At 39.2% G+C, this 19,868-nt stretch overlaps 1 protein-coding gene across 3 annotated transcripts in view; it reads left to right on the top strand.

Annotated features, from left to right (window-relative positions):
• Positions 1 to 19,868, top strand: part of SYTL5 (synaptotagmin like 5) — a 79,992-nt gene that overhangs the window by 20,890 nt on the left and 39,234 nt on the right. For all 3 annotated transcript variants that reach the window (XM_066177011.1, XM_066177012.1, XM_066177014.1), the window contains exons 2-3: positions 4,482 to 4,979; positions 14,110 to 14,325. In XM_066177011.1, the coding sequence (XP_066033108.1) occupies positions 4,861 to 4,979; positions 14,110 to 14,325 (335 nt within the window). In that variant the 5' untranslated portion in view covers positions 4,482 to 4,860. The remainder of the gene's footprint in view (positions 1 to 4,481; positions 4,980 to 14,109; positions 14,326 to 19,868) is intronic.

The following is a 19,868-nucleotide window of genomic DNA, read 5'->3' on the forward strand; positions in this document are numbered from 1 at the left end:
ATTTGGCTACTCTTGCTAGGAATTTCCTTACCAGTATGAAAATACAGTTTATGCCTATCCTAAATACACCCATGCAAGTAAATATATGTAGTGCAAACAACATTTCTCTGCTGGCAAAGAATTTCCTGCCAGCAGTAGGTGGAGGCTCTATCACTCCAGCAATGTGAGGCAATGCTGTGGTTCCTGTACCACTGCAGTCAGTGCACGTGGAAGATGTTGCCTCTGCTGCTGAGTCACTAAATTGTTCCATGTCCTGGCTTCGAGCTAAGTAAACATAATGGTTCAGCTGTAGGAGCAATTTCTTGCTTCAAGCAATTTGATGACAGAGCCATTGAAGAAAAGAGAATAATACCTCTCCCTTTATCTTTCTTCCATTTAGCTTTGTCTCTAAAGAGCAGGATACTTCTCCTCCTTTCCCAGGAAGATGGGGGACAGATGAAACAAAAGTGTTTTGGAGTGCAGATGACTGTTTTCTTGCTGGGCTCAGGAGGATGCCCCTGGCAGGAACATTCATGGTGACTGTGCCTGTGGTGGCTGCAAACGTCACTGATTGCACTGGATTCACCATAATTCCTGTGGCTCTGAACTGATGTCCCTCAGGGAGGTTCAGTTTCGTGAGTGCTGTAGTTGTCACAACCAGCTGTGTGGCTAGAGCTAGAAAAAATAAATGGTGTATTCTTCCACACTGTAATGCTTTTTTTTTTTTTTTTTGGGGGGGGGGGGCTGCTTTTTTGTTTTGTTGTTTACTTTTTAGACAATCCTTATTTCTTTTTTTCTTGGGACGGTAAACAAATGCTGCCTGGATAGACAGATACCTGTGTGCAGTGAAAGCAGTGACATGCAGGATAAACTAGCTTTTTATTAATTTCTGCCTAATTTTACTGTCTTATGCTAATAAGTGGATATTTTTTCTGATGTGTCTTCCCACAGCAACAGCTTCATAGAGTAAAAAAAGTGGCAAAAGCATGGGGGATAGTCTCACTGAGCACTTTTTCTACCTTCCCATGAGGCAAGGGAAAACAACCCCCTACTTGAGCAGCTCACTTACATACAGCCTTGGGATTATGTCACAGTGGAGCAGGAATGAATGAAGTGTCTCCTTCTTCTGCAAGTCTGGCATCAGATCATTGTTTTACTTCGACTTAAGAAAATAATTTCTGTCTTCATACTGAATATAGATTAGAACAAAGTCCATCCTTTCAGGAGAGGTTTGTAATTTTCCCAGTGTCCTAATTCACATTTTAGTGCTCCTCAAATTCTCTGTTGTTTGAAATCTTCACTCACTTTAGGATGAAAACAACTACATTTCCTAATCAGCCCCAGGGCTACTTAATAAAACATCACAAGTCTGTTAAAAGGAGCATTGTCACCTTTTAAAGGCTGGCTGGCTGGTTTTGTTTTTAAACCCTAGGTTGATTCATGATTCAGCTCTTGTCGGCTAATTTATTCTGGACCATTTAGAGAGAGAGCAAAAGTAGCACAGGCAAGGAGAAGAGCAAATTTTCCTATTAAATCTTAATTTAAAATAGAGGCCTTGTCTCTAATAATGTGCTGTCAAAAGCAGGGAAGCCTTAAGTGGTAGATTATTAAAATCAGTATCCTTACTCATTAGTCTCCTTTCCTATACAGCAAGTGTTCCTTCAGGTTGTGATGTCATTGTTCTCCTGTTTAACAACCACATGTGCCACAGAAGTGCCCAGCACTTACCACAAAGGGCAGGGGGCCAACGCAGGTGGTCTCCTTCTGTCAGGTGGGGGATGTTTTGGCACATCTCGTACCAGCACAAGGCAGAACAAGCAGCAGCCTTTAGAGTTTCAACACAGAATCTGTCTAGCTAGGCAGGGGTGATGTAGGATGCAGGACCAAGGATTCTTTACTAGATCTGCTTCCTGAGGGGCAAAGATATCTCCAGTCCTAAAAGTTAGCCTGGCAAGGGTAACATTGTCTAAGAATTATAGAAAAATCAGGAAAACCTGTTTTATGAAAAGTTAACTGCTGCCACTACTTCAGCTAGCCTGGGGTACAGAATGTCACCAAGGCAGAAATCATGAGTGTAACATGTTCTGAAGGAAGCCTTTCTGAGCAAAGAGGAGTTTCTCTTGAGGTGTTTGCTGAAGCTTCATTAGGGAGGGAGTATCTGGTTAGGAAATCATATTTTTGAGTGGCAATTTCGTGATGGAGAAGAAAATCTGGAAGGTGAGGTAAGTCTGAATCTTCCTGTCAATGATCTGGTGGGTGCACATATGTTGGACAGGTGGCAGAGAGGAAAACTGGGCTGTGTCAGCATGAGGTCTGGTACTGCAGCCTGAGCCCAAAACCTGCCCTGCTGATGTGCTCAGGGTGCTGGAGCTGTCCCCTCACCAAAGCAATAAGATAATTGGAGGATGCTGCTTTTAAGAATCTCATTGGTGGGGTTTACATCTTGCCAATACTGAGTAGAAGATCATTAAACATGCTGCAAACTTGGTTCTTTAAGAGAATACTGTTGCTAATTTGCAATGTATTTAATCTACATAGAGCTGGTTGAGTACGTAAACAGGTAAAATTGTATTTCTTGACAGTTGCCAAAGGCCTCTGTTAGGTGATATGAACAGTTAAAATCTTTTTTGTCATAGATGTGGCTGAAGGATAAATTCCGAGGAATATTCAGTAAAAAATAGAAGGAAAGCCACACAAACCATTGTGAATAGAATTCAACTTCAGTTGATTATAGTCATTCTATGGGAATAGAATCTACTACAAACATATTTCTGTTAATGTGGGTAACATATGTAATTTATGTCCCTCTGTCCATCTGGTAAAGTTCATAATGCTCTGCATTATTCTCTACGTTGCAAACTCTGACACAGTTACTGTTGTCTTTACAAACAAGATTGTAATGATTTCTAGTCAAGATTTGCAGATTTCACCATAATTCAGCTGTCAGCATGAGATACCAGAATTTTCTTGAATAGACACTGTGTTTTAGGATTTCTTTCCTGTAATAAACTAAATGGAATGATCTTTCAGCTGATTTGCATCTGGCGCAGGAGTGTGTAGCACTCTGTGAAATTTTGTCTGATTTATCTGACAGTTTGTGGTTTCATCACTCTTAGCAGTGCATAGTTCTGCTCTGGGCTCTGTGTATTTGACCCTCCAGGTGGCAAATTAAATAACTGGATTCCCAATTATGGCTTTAGAAATTTAGTGCCTCCTTGCATTGAGAGAAAATTCTCCCAGGACATTCCAGGATCAGCAACGTGCTTAGTCAAAGGGAATATTTGAGGCTTGGTAGGGTCTGGTAGGATTACTAATCTCTTTAGAGTTAAAAGAAAAGCTGAGAAGAAATTACCAGGTGTCAAGGTAACCCTATCAAGCAGTTTTTATCCTCCCTGAACTCCCAGTGCCAGAATATCTCACAAGGTAGAGTGTTCTTGGCAGCCTGCTTGCCATTCCACAGTGCTGTGGTTCTGCAAGAATCCCTGGTTACCTGTAGCACATCATCAACCCAAAATGGTGCTGTCAGAGATAATTTTTAACACTTTGGTTAAAAACACTTTTGTCCAAAACACTTTTGTCCTGAATTTCTAATTGTTTCGCTCAATCTTTCCCATTTACCTCTTGGCTTTTCATTTCCAATAAAACCTGGTGCTTTTTTCCCCAGTTAAAAATAATAAATGCCCATGAGAAGAATGATTCATGTCACCCCTACAAGGAAAATCAGCAAACAGAATTTCAGAACATCTTGGCCAAACAAGCAATGACTCTGTGAGGTTTGTGCTGATGCTCCATGCTCCTGAGCCTGCTGATGTTAGGATCTGGTTGGGTTAAAAGTACTGCTTTCACCAGGCATTTTTCTAGGCAGTTCAAGGAAGAGCCTGATCTTCTTGATAATAACAAAGAACAGTTCACATGTTGGAATTCATCCTTTTGCTTTCAAGTAACTTGGTCTTATGGTATGAATAGAAACAACCTTTTCAAGAACTGAAGAACAAACTTAATGGTCCAGCATTTTTTGGTGGGATGGGGGGTGTTTTTTCCTATTAAAACAAATAAAGAGAATAAAAGTATACTTTTTTTCCATGTGTGTTTTTATTACTTAACTGTTGTATGTCTAAGGCAGCAATCTAACCAAAAGTAGTTGCCTATGGTTTGCTTGTTTCCCAGTTTTCAGTGATAAGAAGCTCATAACTCCTGACTTGTATTTCTGCCTTGCATTGACTTGTTATGTGCTTCAGTTTGTGCATCACCTTCCTGTCCTTTTCTTACCTGATAAAAGTCACACTAAGAGTTAGATCTGTATTGCAGAAACAATGATTTTTTTACTCTTGGGAAAAAACACCAAACTTCTATGCCAGATGTGTATAAGTAGCCCCTGAGATAACCTGGTCAGTCTACAGGCCGTTCTTCAGCGGCTCCAAACCATTACTAGATTTAGCTTCTGTCAAATCAGACTGATGGTAATTTCAAAATCACTCACACATGTTTGTTTTGATTTTCAGGTAGTTGGATATAAATATACCCAGTGATTTTCTGGCTCCAAACGACAATTATCAGGAAGCTTATTCTGCAGCTGCAGTTGATGCAATCTGAAGGTTTGCAGTGAGCAGTGGCCAGGATCCAAAGGCATTCAATAACCAGGAAAATGACTGCCATTCCCAAGAAAGAAACAAAGGAGAAACCTTTATTTCTCATGTAGCTGGAAGGAAAAGCAATACAATCTTGCCACTCAGTTAATTTAAAGGAGCATTTTTCAAAATACCTCTGGACTGTGTGGATCTCATATCTCTGACACAAACGTGCCTTTGGACTTGTGCAAATAAATCATTGGAAGCATTGATTGGGCAAATTGGTCATTGATAGAGTGGCTCTTGAAGGATCATGACGAAGCACTTGGAGATCATCAATTTGTCATTTTTGTTGGAACACGAAAGGGAAACAATATTGGGAGTACTGAAGAGAGATGAGTACTTGAAAAAAGTTGAAGATAAAAGAATAAGGTAATGCTTTTTATTATTGCTTTTAAATATGTGGTTGGTAGATATATTTTGTGGTACCCTGTGAAGGTTTTCTATATGCCTCACACAAGGATGAGTGCTGCGAGATGGCACAGTTAATTGTAAGTTCAAGTGTGTTAAAAAGAAAATTGCTTGCTAGTATGGTTCTCAGTAAACAAAAAATCACACCCATCACCTCAAGACAAAAGTATAAGAAAAATAACAAGTGGAAAAATACGCAGCAGCATTTTTTAAATTTCAGATTCGGTAGATTTAGTTCAGTTTGGCTGAATTTCCCTCTGTAAATGGAAAGTTTTAATAAGGCACTTGTACTCTCTTCCTCTGAGAGGAGCTGCACACAGAGCCTGCCTTCAGAGCTGACTGAGGGAGAGAAGTTTGGAAGGTGTCAAAGGGACAGAAAGTTGGCATCTGCCTCTGTTCAGGACTTGCTACATCATGGGACAAATTCATGGTGGCGCCCTTCTTCTTTATCTTGTGCTTACAGACCAGGGAGGAGGGACACTTCATTTTCCAAGTGACTTAGATTTATTAATAAACAAAATTTAAAATCTCAAGTATTTATCTCAAAAGTTACAGTTGGGAGGAGTAGAGTCTCAGGATATTAATAGAGTTCATGTGTTCTTTTTCTACTCAGAAAAGTAAAAACCAAAGTTCAGAGAACAATGTGAGGAGGCAGGCTGAGTCAGCAGTTTTAGAAGGCTCAGATTGAGTTAGCTCAGATAAATACCAGCTCTGGAAAGGTCCCTAAGCTTTTCAAGGATGGTTTTGCTGCTTCATTTCACTTCCCCTCTCTGCCCTTTTGAAGTTTCATACAGTGCCGGTTCTTAGAAAGAGGTTTAGTGTGGATGGATGCAGAACTTGGTGTTGACAAGGCTGCTGAACATAATGAATGACAGAGGGAAAATTTCCAGCCTTTGCTGGTTTCTGTCCATGAATCCCAAGGCCAGGCTGCACTGTCCTTCCCTTTGATTTTCTAAAAAAACCTTTTAGACATTGTGCAAAGACATTTTAGACATTGCAAAGGTGTATGCTCAGCACCTGCTGAAGCTTCTACTGTGAAAAACCATTGTTTGGAAATCTATGCAGAGTTAGCCACAGGTTTTGAAAGCTTTTCTCCTTCAACTGAACCCAGTCTAAGTGCAATGCCCCTGTTGGTGTGCAGCCCATTTACCTGGGGGAGCACAGTGGCTCATCTAAAAGGAGGTGAAAACTGGCTGCTTCTGCTGCTGCCAGACTGGAAGGAAAGGTGTTTCTTTAAGGTGGTGTGGGCAAATTAATCATTTTGTCTCCTTAATGGTTTGTGAGATGAAGGAGAAAACAGATGGAGCACTGCTTGTTCCAGGCATTCTGCTCTGTTTAGTAATGAAATAAAAATTGCAAATAAAGTATTTTAGTTTCCTGAGGTGGTGGCCTTGGAAATGTGTGATGTACCAATAATCATCTGTCACTGGCATCAGAATGGAATGTATCAGCCTCTGAAACTTTTTTCTACTATTGTCATTTCCCAGTCTCAAATGGAAATTTGAAACTCCTGAGTTTTTGTGGGGTTCTTTGTTTTTTTTTTTCGTTTAGTTAGTTGGGGTTTCTTTTGTTGCTGTTTTCTTTTTGTTTACTGTGATATCTTAACCTCCTAAATTTTCTGCTTTTTATGGCATTGCTGGAATTCACTCTGCCAGATCTGCTGAGTCTGGGAACTTGCAGCAACCTTGGAGAGTACAGCACAGTTCAGTGAAGTCACAGGTGGCGTTGGCTTATTATCAGTATTTTGGTAAAAATGGAAGAAGCACCCTAAGAAAATACTCAAAATCAAGTTAATCTGAAATATAATGCTAATTAGGATAGCAAATGATGCAGCGTGGTGCTTATGCTGTGTATGAACCAATTGGCTTTGTATTTGTTGTCACTAGACCATGCTTTGCCTGATAACAGTGGAATACTGTCTATAAAATATTTCCAGAATATAAAAACTATAAAGAATTTGATGGCTAACTGCTTCCTAGGAGACTTTTTAATTTTGCTTTCTCTCAGTACAACTTGGCAGGGATCTATAATCATGGCTTAAAAGCATACTTCAGAGGAACATTTGTTGTCTTTAAAATTCCATTTGATACAATCTGTTATATACTTTATTGAAGTATTTTGCAAAAGAGCAACTCCCTTTTAAATTTATTTTCAAGGCATTTTCCAGTCTGGGAAGATGTTTACTTGTATATTGTACTGAAGAATTCTTATTATCCTGTTCCATTTTTTCTTAATCCATCAGAAAATGATAATTGTTTTTTTCTCATCCTATTAGTTTTCAAAAGCCCTTGTAACTCAAAAAGACCTTTCTATTCATTATTAAAGCCATGGTAAATGCAGGAGAATGTTCTAATAATGAAATTGTTATGGGTTGTTTTTACTATTGGTGCTCATACTCGTGTTCTGGAGTGCAGGTGGCTCTTCTTGAATTTTTTCTTTGATGCACAATTATTTCACCCACATGAGAGAGAAACACAGAAGACAAGTTCTTTTTCTGAGATCTAGTTTTGATGATACAAATAATCAACCCCCTTAATAAAGATTATGATTTATATTCTTAACTCTGGGTGTGCATCTTGCATGACTGGAAGTTTTGTTTGGATATTAATTTGAAGCTGTTAATAGATTACTTGTACAAATAACCTACCATGTTCCAAACATTTCTTTATGATGCTTTTGATGTAAGTTGAATTACCTTTTTTTTTTTCCAATTGCTAAGATTATTTGAGCAAAATCATTAATTCTTACATTAGCTATTTTTTTAGGGTTTCAAATGCAAAGTTCCTTTCCATTATTTATGAAGCACAGCTACAAATGACATTTTTTTAGAGGGAACAGAGTAATAATTGCTGTGCTGGGAAAGCAAAGCAGGAACTTTGCAGTTTTGTTCAAGAAAAAGGCTTTAATGGATTGTTGCTTAAACTTCTCCATCAGCATTTATGTTGCCAGAAGTTGTGTAATAATTACACCAGCCCCAGATCTGTATGGACAAAGAAAGTTAGCATTCCTGTCTTCATCTGACTTAAATGGCATCTTCTTATCAGTCCAAAGAGATCCTTGGAAACATTTTAGGGTATTAACTTCATTAAAATATAGGAGAAATTGTTAGCATGGATACCACCATGTGGTAGCTACGGGCAAGTACTTTAGAAATGCAGAAGTCTGAGGACTGGGAATGGGAAGTGGCTAATCAGCTGAGTATACATTTGGACTTGTTTACAAGCACAAAATGGTTGCAGGATAACACATGTATTATGGTGCATGGTCTGTGTTTCTGTAAAAGTCCTTATAAATATTGGAAGGAGAGAGCCCTTGTGTTAAAGCGCGTTGGCCATCTGTGCCTGGAAGCTGCAAAGCTCCTGTCTGGCAGCTCAGTCATTTGTGAGGTGTATTTAACACTGTTCACCACATTGTTATTTTTTGAATCAGAGGCTTTTCCATCAAGGGGAATTACTATTGTCGTCACTCTGAAGGTAGAGATGGCTGTTTTGCTGTCCTGTGTTCTTTGAGAACCATGATCCTGCAGTGGTGAAAGAATTTCTCATGGTAACTAATTTTCATAGGCTGAGTGCAACCTGTTTTATTGAGGGCTAGCAAGAAACCAACAGGTGATCTGTTTTGTCTTTGTTTGTTTGTTTGTTTGTTTTGTTCTCCCCCCCCCCTTAGTAACCATTTTTATTTGAGAGGAAGAGTGAGTTACCCAGAAAAAAGTTCCATCTATGGAAGTTTTTCATCATTGTGATATCCAGTATAATTTCAGTTCCCATGCCTCCTATCCTTCTTTCCACTGGGCTCTGTTCAGCCATTCCTTCAGCCAGATGCCTTTTTCTTTGCAGATTCATTCTTTGCCTGTTTCCTTGTGTTGTCATTAATGTGCCTCCATACTCGGGTGTTCTTAACAGAGTTTTTATCATGTTGATCTCTACATAAACAAAATGTGAAAACCTGTGCTTATTAAATAAGTATAAAAAGTACTTCAGGTACTCATATTTTACAATCTTACAATCATATTTTACTCTCCTTTTACAATCCAAGGAGATCTCAAGGGAAGTTGGTAATAGCCCAGTTCTTCCTGTGAACTCTCACTAATATTTTTTATTATTTTCTGCTTACTGTGTCAGACAGTGAAGGGAATCTGGCTGAATTTGGAGAAGGTATTCAGAATCAGTCTGGAAAGAAAATTGCCTTTTTTGCTTATACTCAAGAATGTTGATGCCAGCTCCTGCACAGAAAAATTCTCTAGTGTCTAAGTTAGCAGCTTCACAGATTCAGAACAAGGATGTTTCTACTCATCTGTGCAAAAGCAATTCATTTTTTCCCCTGACAAACTCTTTAATTACAATTGACTGAGGGAGGGAGAGGGCTGCCCTTCTTTATTTTTAATTCAATTTTTTATGACTCTTTGGAAATTTAGAATGGCAAAATAAAATTAGGTATACTTGGATTATGCTGCTCTACATCTTCAGAGGAAAAAGGGTTTTGAAAGGGGGAGAAAGAAGATCCAGGAGAAATTTGAAAACCAAACACAGGGATTATGTATGTGATTACATTTGATTGTTTGGTTTCTTTTTTTAATGGAGAGGAGATGAGGTAGAAAAAAAAAATCAAAATAAAAAGTTTTCTAAAATCCTACTGAAAGGGAGAAAAAACCATCCAAACCAGTTGGTTTGGTAAAAGAAAAAGTTACCTAGCTTAAAGCAAGTGGATAGTGCTTACAGGGTTAAAGGAAAGTATGGTGTTCATTTAAGTGAATGGCTTGGGCAAAGAATGTCTTGCCTCTTGCAGCAGTATAGCTATTTTACTTTTTGAGGGATAAATATTCTCTAGGACAAAGCTTACTTTAAATAAAAAAATGAATCTTTTAAGGCTTCTCAGTGCTTCCTCTATGCGGTGTTATAGGGGTTTGAGAATATTTAATCTCTTGAGGCTGTGTTTGTGAAGGAACAAGGACCTTTGCCTCGTTGCTTTCAGCATCCATAGGGAAGGACCTGAGTTCTTTGGGGATTCCTGTGTCTCTGGTAGCTGGTGGGCAATTGTGCCAAGAGCTATGAATTCTGGAGTTGGTTTATTTGGTTGGTCTTTTTTTTTGTGTTTTGATGTGTTTCCTGCTGTATTTTATATGGGCCTTTTAGGCCACCTTTGGACAGGCTCAGGTCAAGGCATTCAGTGTTACCTGGAATACTGGTTACAACAGAACTCTTCTCCGACGTGCTTAACATATTTTCTCAGACAGTAGAGAGATCTTAATATAAATTCATAGTTTAGAAAAATGACTACATATTCTGTTATTCTTGGCAGAATCAAATTTATTTTTAATATCTATCTTTCATCAAACACTCACTGTAATAGAAGGTTTAGAAACTCCAATGAATGATAGGATTCTTTTTCTCCAGAAGCCTATTAAATAGGCTCCTGCTGAGTTTTATTATCCCTTTCATATTACTAGGAGAAGATTGATAAAGATTAATTCTTGTTTAATATTTGCAATTAAGAATATCTAACTCCGCCTGTAAATGTATCCCTTTAAAATTATGGAGAGTGCAAATGTTAGGCTGGCACAAGGAAATTGGGTGTTGATAGTCGAGCTGGTTCCTGCCCTGAGAAATAAATGTAGTGGTAAGTCAGTGCAGCTACAGGCTGCACTTGTTACCCCTTTTCAGTACCGTGTAAGCAGCGCAGCTCAGCTGTGCTTGTTTAGGGACTGTTATGATGATGGATTTTTTCAGATGACTCACCCACCTCCTCCTGCTCTTCCTGGCCCTTGAGACAGTTCATTTTTTACTTTCTTGAGACACGAATATATTTGTTGCAGTCAATCAGGAATTCAGCTCAACAAATAATAGAGGGAATCTGAAATGAAAGTTCATATCCTGTGTATCTGTCCATGCACTCTTTGCTTGCTTTTGAATTTTTCTTTCTTATTTGTTTAATTGGGTGGAGAAACTGTGGGTTGATTTATCTTCTCTCAGTTCCCTGGAAGCGATCAAAGGCAATTTATATTCAAAAATAAGAAAACAAACACGTCTCAGAATTTATGCTGTTAGCAAATCAGCTATCACCTGATAAGAATTTTAGATTGTGTTTCACATAAGCAGTGAGAAATACTGTTGCAATCACCACTACTGAATAGCAGGAATAATGTCTTTTTAATGTCACAAGAACATTGACAAGTTTTTCATCATGTTGATCTCTGAGCAAACTTTAAAAGAAATTGCTGTTTATTGTTTTGGACCTCTAGACATTTAGTAATTTCAAAGTGAAACTAAAACAAATTTTGTGCCCAATAATACTTCTAACTAAGCAGAAAAGGGCCTGAAAGTTGCAGTGGGGAGGGAGAAGGCTGGAGTGGAAGGAGTTCAGTGGAGGATCTGTTTCACCATTAGACACCTGGGTACAGGGCACAGGATGCAGTGATTATTGCCAAAAAGATGGCAACAGCCAATAACTGCATGTTAACTTTATGAAATGCAATGGGTCCTAATCAATTTAAGTTTTTTCAGTAAAAATAAGCCACTGGAAATAAACCTGTTATTAAAAAATAAGCCTTTGCTAGTGCACAGTGTTCTAACCCTTGTGAGATTTGAGGATTAACAATATGCATCTCCTGAGTTACTCTGACACTTGGGTAAGGTTCAGGTGCTTGGTTTGCATACAGATACTCAAGTGCCAAAAGAAACTGGAACTGAGTTATTTGTGCCTCTTTAGTTCTTTGGTATGTGATTGACCAAATCTTTGCAAACCTGAATAAAAAGTAAAAATACAGTTGTCTCTCAAAGACTCTCTGTTGGACATTCATTGGCAGTTCTACTTCATAAGAAGTCAGAGTTTTGACAGGAGACCACAAAAAAGATGAGCTAGAGAGAGAATGACCAGTGATCAAGTAAAGAAATGGTGGTCCAGTTTGGCAATTAAATGGGGTGAGATTAACAGGAGAACATTGCAATTGAGAAAATGGAGGCTAAAGGAAGGCGAGGAAGGGTGTGGGCCTGCTGCTGGGTGGAATAAAGGACATAGTGACAAAGCATGTGGAAAAGGCCAACGTGCTCAACATCTTGGCCTCAGTCCTTACAGGTCTGACAGGTCTTTGGGAATTCCAGCTTCTGAAGTCATTGCAAAAGCCCAGGGCAAGGTGAATTTGAACCTGGAAAGTGCTACAGTACCTCTCAGTGTGTGAAAGCACAATCAATCTTAACAAATTTCCCTAAGGTCAGCTGGTACTTGAAGTGGCCTTGTAGTACAGCACTTTATCTCTGACAACCTCACTTCACTGGAGGGGTGACAGTAAATCATTAAGCATTTGTAAATGTTGTTTGATGTTTAGTGAGATGTGAGTGACCATAAACTCAGAGGTAAGTAGATGTCTTTACAAGCTCCTAAAGGTATATTTGTTATTCCAGTGGACAGATGTGGCATCTCTTTTGAAAATGGTGTTGTCAAGAGCATTCTGGTGGTGGGTGTTGTGGGTTGCCTTTATTTCTCAGTCCAGAAGAAGCAGATGAGTTCTCTTTGGATGTTTCAAGCCAGACTTGCTTGGAAAGCAGATCCAAGGATGGGGCTGGCAAAAACAAAGATCATCTCCCTTCTCTGTGCAAGTGGCAACACCCAGCACCACTGGCAGGTTTCACAGCACAAGTCACCTGTCTGCATTTGGAGCTTTGACTCACAGAGGGAAATGGACACATGCTTGGAACCAAAAGCGTCTCTGCAGGAGGCAGGGAGATGTAAGATGAAATCAATACAGTGCAAGAACACTTAGCAAAGTACCAAGAAAGCACATGAAGCCTGGACAGACTTTTGAAGGCTCGGGCATGAGAGAAAGGCTGTTTGGACTGGATGTGGGAGAAGGGTCTAAGGCTTTTGGATAGAGGCCAGCAGAGGAAAACCCTTGACTGGGATTTGCAGTTGCTGCCTGGAGGGTTTGGGCATACCCTTTTTGTAAAGCTGTCAGAGGCTGAGCATCCACAGGTCAGGTGGCTGCAGAGCAGCTGTTGTTCATGGGATCCCAGTGGGAAGCAAAATGCTGGCCAGCCTTTTAGCAAGGCAGTGTATCTACAAATAACCTCATTCTGTCAGAGCTGACTCCCTGGTGGCCCAAGCAATGTTCCTGGCTTCCTTTACAGGGCTGCAACCCGCAACCTTTTATTGGTTTTATCTTCCATGTGGTTTTCTTCTGACACATTTTTACTGATCTTTAGGTGATGGTGGCAGGAAGTTTTTAAATCCCCCCCCTTAAACATCTGTGTGTGTACAGAGATAGTGATTTCAGTGAGCTGGAGTGCTTCATGACTGAGGGACTTTGGGGGCTCCTGGCTGATGATGAAAGAAGTATAGGAAAAGGTGGGGCAGTGGGGACACAGCAACACCCAGGCATGTAAAACTGAAAGAATTTAGCAGCCACTGAGCTTAATTACATCTCACAGTTGTTTTCTTGTTAAGGACCCATCTCATTGGCCATTGAAACTGCTGACTTCAAAAATAAATCTTAAACATGAATATTTTTATTCTGTAGAGTCAGTGATAGAACTGGTAAGATCTGCAAGTCACACTATTTAAACTTGCATTCTCCTTTTTAACTTTGATTGTGGCATCACAGCATAACACCACTACCCGTTTAAATCTTTTTGTTTGGGCTATCTTAAGGTTTTGAATAACTGGTGAAGAATTGCATATGTACTCCTAAATAACTCTGCATTGGAATATTATTAAATGCACATTAATTGCAGAAAATGTTTTCTTACTTTTTTCTCACTTTTGAGTTGCTGTCAGCCTGGGCTCAGCATGACTTGAATTATTGATGAGGGACAAGCAAAGATGGTTTATCAGTTATCCAGAACTGCTCAGCTATCTGCAGTTACTTATAGTGATCTACCAGATTTTCCCCTTGACTGCATGTCTGACAGCTGGAGGATAGATTTATTCTGCATCCTGTGAGTGTCAAGAAATGCAGCAAATACAACCCAAAAAATTGCACTTACTCATGTCTCGTGGTTTTAGCACAAAATCTTAAACTGTTAGTAAGTTCTTACAGATCACTGAGTTGAACTTCCAAATTAAAAGATTTTATATATATATAAATATATTTAACTTTTAGGAAATTGAAGAACGAGCTTCTGGAAGTGAGGAGGAAAGGCGGAAGCCACCACTCTGAACAGGACAACAGCAGGGTGTGTGTTCGCTGCCAGAAAAGCCTGGGCTTCATCTTTGACAGGGGAGAGCTGTGCCAGGGCTGCCGGCTCCGGGTCTGCAGCTCGTGCCGTGTGCTGGGAGCTGACGGGCAGTGGAAGTGCTCCGTGTGTGCCAAGATCGCGTAAGTTGGGCAGTTTTTATACCCACCTTTGGAGGGTACAGCCCTGCCCGTGGTTTTGTAGGGGTGCTACTGTGAAAAATGGTAATTACCACTTTCCTGGTAAATTTTAAGAAATAGGTTTAATAGTAAAAAAATAAGGTAATTAGGAAACAAAAAAACAAAGTACGGCCGGCCAGGTGACTTGGCATTTAGCCAAGTCCACAACCTGTTATTTCAGAGGCCTTCTTTAAATATCCTTTCTATTGCATCAGTGTGTGGAATATTCATATTTTTTCATAAACTAGTTTCCATATTTCAGGAACTGTTTTGCATGGTCTCTCCTTGGGTCCGCTTTTTTAGAGCATCCATGTTTCTTAGCTGTGTCCTCATTATCACCTCCAGCTTGGGCCTTGGTCCATACTTTCTTCAGATGGTAGATGCTGATAGTTGGTATATCAACAGCAGGGTCTTCTTTACATGTTCACTGGATGTTATCCCAACCAAACAGCACAAAAAAACCTGCACAGAGAATATACAAGGGGAGAGGCTTATTGGGGGTTTTATTTGCTGCACAGTCTCTTTTCCCAATTCCAAGCCAGTCTACTAGCTTGTTTTCCAAAGACTTGGAAGAATAATTTGCCTAATTAGTTTGGTAATATGTGATTTTTTAGCCTGACTTCGTAAGATAACCATGAAAGAAAGGAGAAATGTGTTGGGCAACAAAGCTGAGCTATGTACTCTGATGTAAGGACTGGATGATGTAAAAAAGACCCAATAAAAAAAAGAATTGGAGGGATTTTTTTTTTTAACAGATCTTCAAACTAACAAGATCAGAAAGGGAAGGTTTTCTGTAAAATGTTTCAGGAAGTGAACACAAATCGCTAGTTCTGTCAAGACTTTGGCTACTTAGGCAGTGAAAAATTAACACAGCAGGGCATGGAGTTTAGCTTTAGAAGGTTGCATCCATTTTCAAGTAGATGCCTTAACCTCCTCTGCATCCAGTGGGGCACATCCAAAGGACAGTGCCTCACCTCTTAAAACGAACAATGTTTAAGTGTTTGATTTGTGAAATGATTTTAAATTGGCAGGGGCCTGGCTGAGCTCCTTGTATTTTGCCTCAGGCAGTTCCTGAGATAATGTCAGTGCTGTGCCTTTCAGAAGTGATGGGGTGCAGGTGAGGTGACGGCATAGAGAAGAGCAAACACAATGCTACTCTTTAAAAATGAAGAAAAGAACAAGGGATTTGTTGACCGTGCCACACTACCTCTAATTTCTCTAAAAACAGCAAAACAAATGGTAGCTGTGTTGTTTGAAAGCCCAGACAAGGTGACAGGATGATGAGGAAAAGCTGGCTCAAGGACAAATAATGTCAAAACCAATTTCATTTCCACCTTTGATAGTTGACAGAGGAGGATCTGTTGCTGTCTTATAACTTGGCTGAAGTTAACCTTTTGATTCTCTCTCTTGTTCCTTACTAATAGGCTGACAAATTAGGGTAGCTGTGCCCTGGAATAAATTCTGCCAATGTGATTGCAGACCTGCCTGGAAAACTGTAAAGCTCTGTTCTCAGCGTGGTTATGGACATTTCAAAAAACCTAAAGAAAACAAAGCCCAAAAAAACCCCAAACAAACAAACAAACAAAAACTCCCAAAAAACGTCACATGTATAAACCAAAAAAACTTTTTAAAAACTCCAGTGATATAGAGCAGAATATTTCCTGGCTTATTACTGTGAAGTATTTTAGTTAAGGACCCTGATGCAGCAGATGAATTTGACAGTTACACCTGCAGGAGACATAAAAGTGAGAGGTGCTCCAGGCATGCTGAAGGACAGGACTGGGTTTCAAAGTGATGCTTAGAATTTAGAGAAGTGGTTTGAAGGTATGGCAAGTGATGGCTCCCTATGGGCACGTGGAAGTACTACATTAGGGAAAAAAGGCAGCTGCAGAAACAAAATGAGGATGAAAAACAGCTTCTGCAGCTGTTCCTTGGGAAAGGATCTGAGTATTGCACTGGATAAAAGCTGAACATGAATCAACAGAATTTTCCACTGCAGAAAAATTGAGCATCACACAATGATGTACAAGCCAAAAAATGGCCTGTAAAATGCATGATAAAATCCTATTTTATGTAGACTACCTGCCCATTTCTGTGTATCAGAATTCGTATCGGCCACCTGGGGTAAGTTCAGCAGAAAATAATGAAACTTAACACACAGGATGTCCAGAGCAATGGAAGGAGTCACAAGTGTTCAGCCTAGGGGAGAGAAGACTGAAAATACCTGAGTTTTAAATCAAGAGAAATCAGTTTACAGGCTATTCTATGACCCCTCTTTGGGTAAGAAAAGTAATGTGATACTTAAATTGCAGTGAAAGTATGTAATTTAGATGATATGAATATTGACATAAGTTGGAAGGGTTGCAGAATGTTGCTTTAAAACAGGCTGGATAAACCTCTTTCAGGATTATGACATCAATAAAGGTGGTTCTGTTTTGGGGCTGAAAGATGGGTGAGGCGACTTCTCAAAACACATGCGACCTCTGCCTCTCCTGGTTGTGCTGCAATTCGGTGTGCCAAGCAGTGCTCTTAGCAATCACCTTGACAATTAATTCTGGTTGAAGTCTGCCTTTTGGCTGTTACAAATTACATAGTGTAATTTACTTGTAAAGTAGTAAACTTTGCAAGTGCTGAAGTTTTGTCCATGTTGAGTATCTTTATTGAATTGAAAGCTCTCTCTCCCTACTTTCTTTTTGTTCATATGCAGTGTTTCTGCAAGACTTCATGACAGTTAATGATGTGTAAAATGTCTTTTACGTTGCTGGGAGTACACAGAGAGATTATCTTCTGTGTGGGCAGTGAGGAGATGGAAGTTTGGGAAAGCTATTTCAGTTACATCATTGTGCATAGTTCTTGCTTAAATTATTTCAGTTCTGCTTTCCTACCAAGTCAGAAACGCAGGGGAAATCAGGATTTTTATGCTTTTTATATTACAGTTGATGGAGGAGCTGATTAAGTTAATAGGACCTTTGGTAAGATGAGTTATGCTCAAGAGTATCTTTTGACTGCTATTTAAGGTGATGGTTATAGCAGTAGCTTGTACAAGCCCTCTTCCTTGTCATGAATTACAGCTGCAGGAATAAGTCCAGAAGTTTTCAGAACTGTTGGAAAACCCTAATTAGTACATTTGATGTCAGAGAAGAAGATCTGGTACTTAATGGGGAGCGTGTTCATTCAAAGAGACAACTGCACTGATTTCTGCAGAAATACCTTGAATTACAGGTAATCCAAAGTGGTTGCAGAAACAACTTGTGTCAATAAAAGGGATGTAGGTCATATCAGCCAATATCTGCCTGTTGCTTCATTTAATACATTTTAACATTTCTTTCCTTATGAGCTTTTTGAGTCCAGCCTGTCTGGTCCTAACACTGGAGTTTGAGATACTTTCAGTACAGTGAAAGGGCATTTTGTCACATGGCCTGGGATCAAAAGGTGTTATTGCTTTAAGAGTTATGGTGGATTTATGATCAGCTACCAAAAAAAAAAAAAAAAAACCAAAAAGGTGGCAAACCGCAAGCATGCTCACTTTGATCCGAAGAACAGTAATTTCAAGATGCTAATTTTATAAGTATGTGGTACAGCATAATATTATTTGTACAAATTAAAAAACCCGAAGCACAGCATAGTAACATGATGGTGGCTGTAGGGGTGAGACACCCGTTCATTTAATAATACAGTCTCTTTGTTCAACTCTCAATCAGAACATCATCTGGCAACAATAGATTCTGACTTCTATAAAATAATATTTAGAGCATTTCATCTGCCGTTTCTCCAGAGACAGACTTGCCTAAAAAACAGCTTATGCTGAAGGAAAAGCTCATTACAATACATTAATTACATTCTGAAAAGCCTTCAAAAAAAGAGATTCAGTGAATTTGAGGAAAGGCATTTAAATGTGAATAGTGAGAGAAGTTCATCGGTATTTTTAAGTATAACAAATAGATTTATGTGTAAGGTGTCTTACAGTTTACAGTTACTGTTGAAGGATATCACCCTTGAATCCCATAAAGAGAAAATTACTCAGTTGGATTTTGCCCCTCATGGGTGCTATTACCAGGTAAAATATAAAGTCTCAAGACAAAGCCTTTACAGGTCAAGAAGGATTAGAGCTAACTCTTCAGCCAAACTCTTAATTCTCCAGCTGAGGTCAGAGAACAAGACAGCCCTTATCCATGTGATTGCGTTCAATAGTTGTGCTGTTGCACTATTTAATGAGGCAAATCGAGCCTGTGTGTAGTGATGCACTTGAAAGAGGAATCTTTCTGCTCCATTCCCTGCATACAGGGAACTGAGGTCAACAGGAGCTTTCAAACGTGGTGTTAAAAGAGAAACTTTTCATTAAAATCTCTTTCTTTCCCCCTGCATCTTCTTAAATTATGATCAGTTTTTGTTTTAAATTTGGCAGACAAAATGATCAATAGATTGAGGGTAATAAAGTTCTTCCAGCTGTCTTCTGAAAGGTAGATTTCACACCTTGGTGCTGTCTGTATTTCTTATTGCGAGTATATCTAGGTATGTGAGAGCACTGCCTTTATATATCAAACGCCTAGGTAGCCCACATTATTACAGCTGAACAAAGCAATAATGGAAAATTTATCTTAATCTCTGAAATAATTATGCTGTCTTAACATGTCATGAAAATTCATTGGTATCTCTTAGTAACATTTATTCCCATTAGGAGCCTAAAAATAGAGCCATTTCCAGTGTTTTACTATGCAAATGCTTTTTAAATTTCTTATAATTTTATTTTAGTAACTTCTAGGCAAGTTTTCCTCCTTATCACAGGGTCAAAAAATTCTGTTTAATAGCCTCACAGTATAATAAAGCTTAGAATGGAGTTAATTTATGTTGTAGAAAATACTCTGTGGAATAGAGTACATACAAATATGAGGGTGTGTGAGGCTATATGATAAGGGCTTTGGTATGTTCAAACACAGGCTGCATTTTATCCAGCCTTTGGTTTTGCCTTTTTTCCCACATTTTCTTCCTGAGGAGGAGCTAAAAATAACTTGAGGAACAGGGATGGAAAGGAAGGCAGGCTGAATCTCTTGCTTCTGCTGTGGATGTGAACTAGACAGGATGATCAAATGGAGATGAAGCTGTTTTATCAATGTGGGGCTTTGGTCAAAAGAAATATTTGAAAGTAACAACTGGGACTTTCCATCTGAAATGGATTTTTTTATTATTAACTGGGACATTTATTCATGAACTGCCTCGTAGAAATGAGAGTGGAAAATCTGAGTTTTCGACAGGGGGAGGCCATAGGTTGTGTTCTGTTTTTAAACTGAGCAGTGTGTCATTAATTTGTTTAGTAGGAGATCACAGAGGGGGAAGAAGCACAGAACCATAACCTGCTCCCTCTCACATAATGATGTGAGTAGGTGGATCAGTAATTAACATAGAAGGACTTTAGCAGATACCTAAAGTACTTGGTACTCAACATAAATGCCTAAATGCTAATTTTCCTAGCTGTTCTGAGCATGGGAAAGAGCAATCGTGCAAAAATT

The sequence above is a fragment of the Chamaea fasciata genome, unplaced genomic scaffold (assembly GCF_029207755.1).
Source record: "Chamaea fasciata isolate MVZ Bird 193981 ecotype frontalis unplaced genomic scaffold, bChaFas1.0.hap1 SCAF_2, whole genome shotgun sequence".
Taxonomy (NCBI): domain Eukaryota; kingdom Metazoa; phylum Chordata; class Aves; order Passeriformes; family Sylviidae; genus Chamaea; species Chamaea fasciata.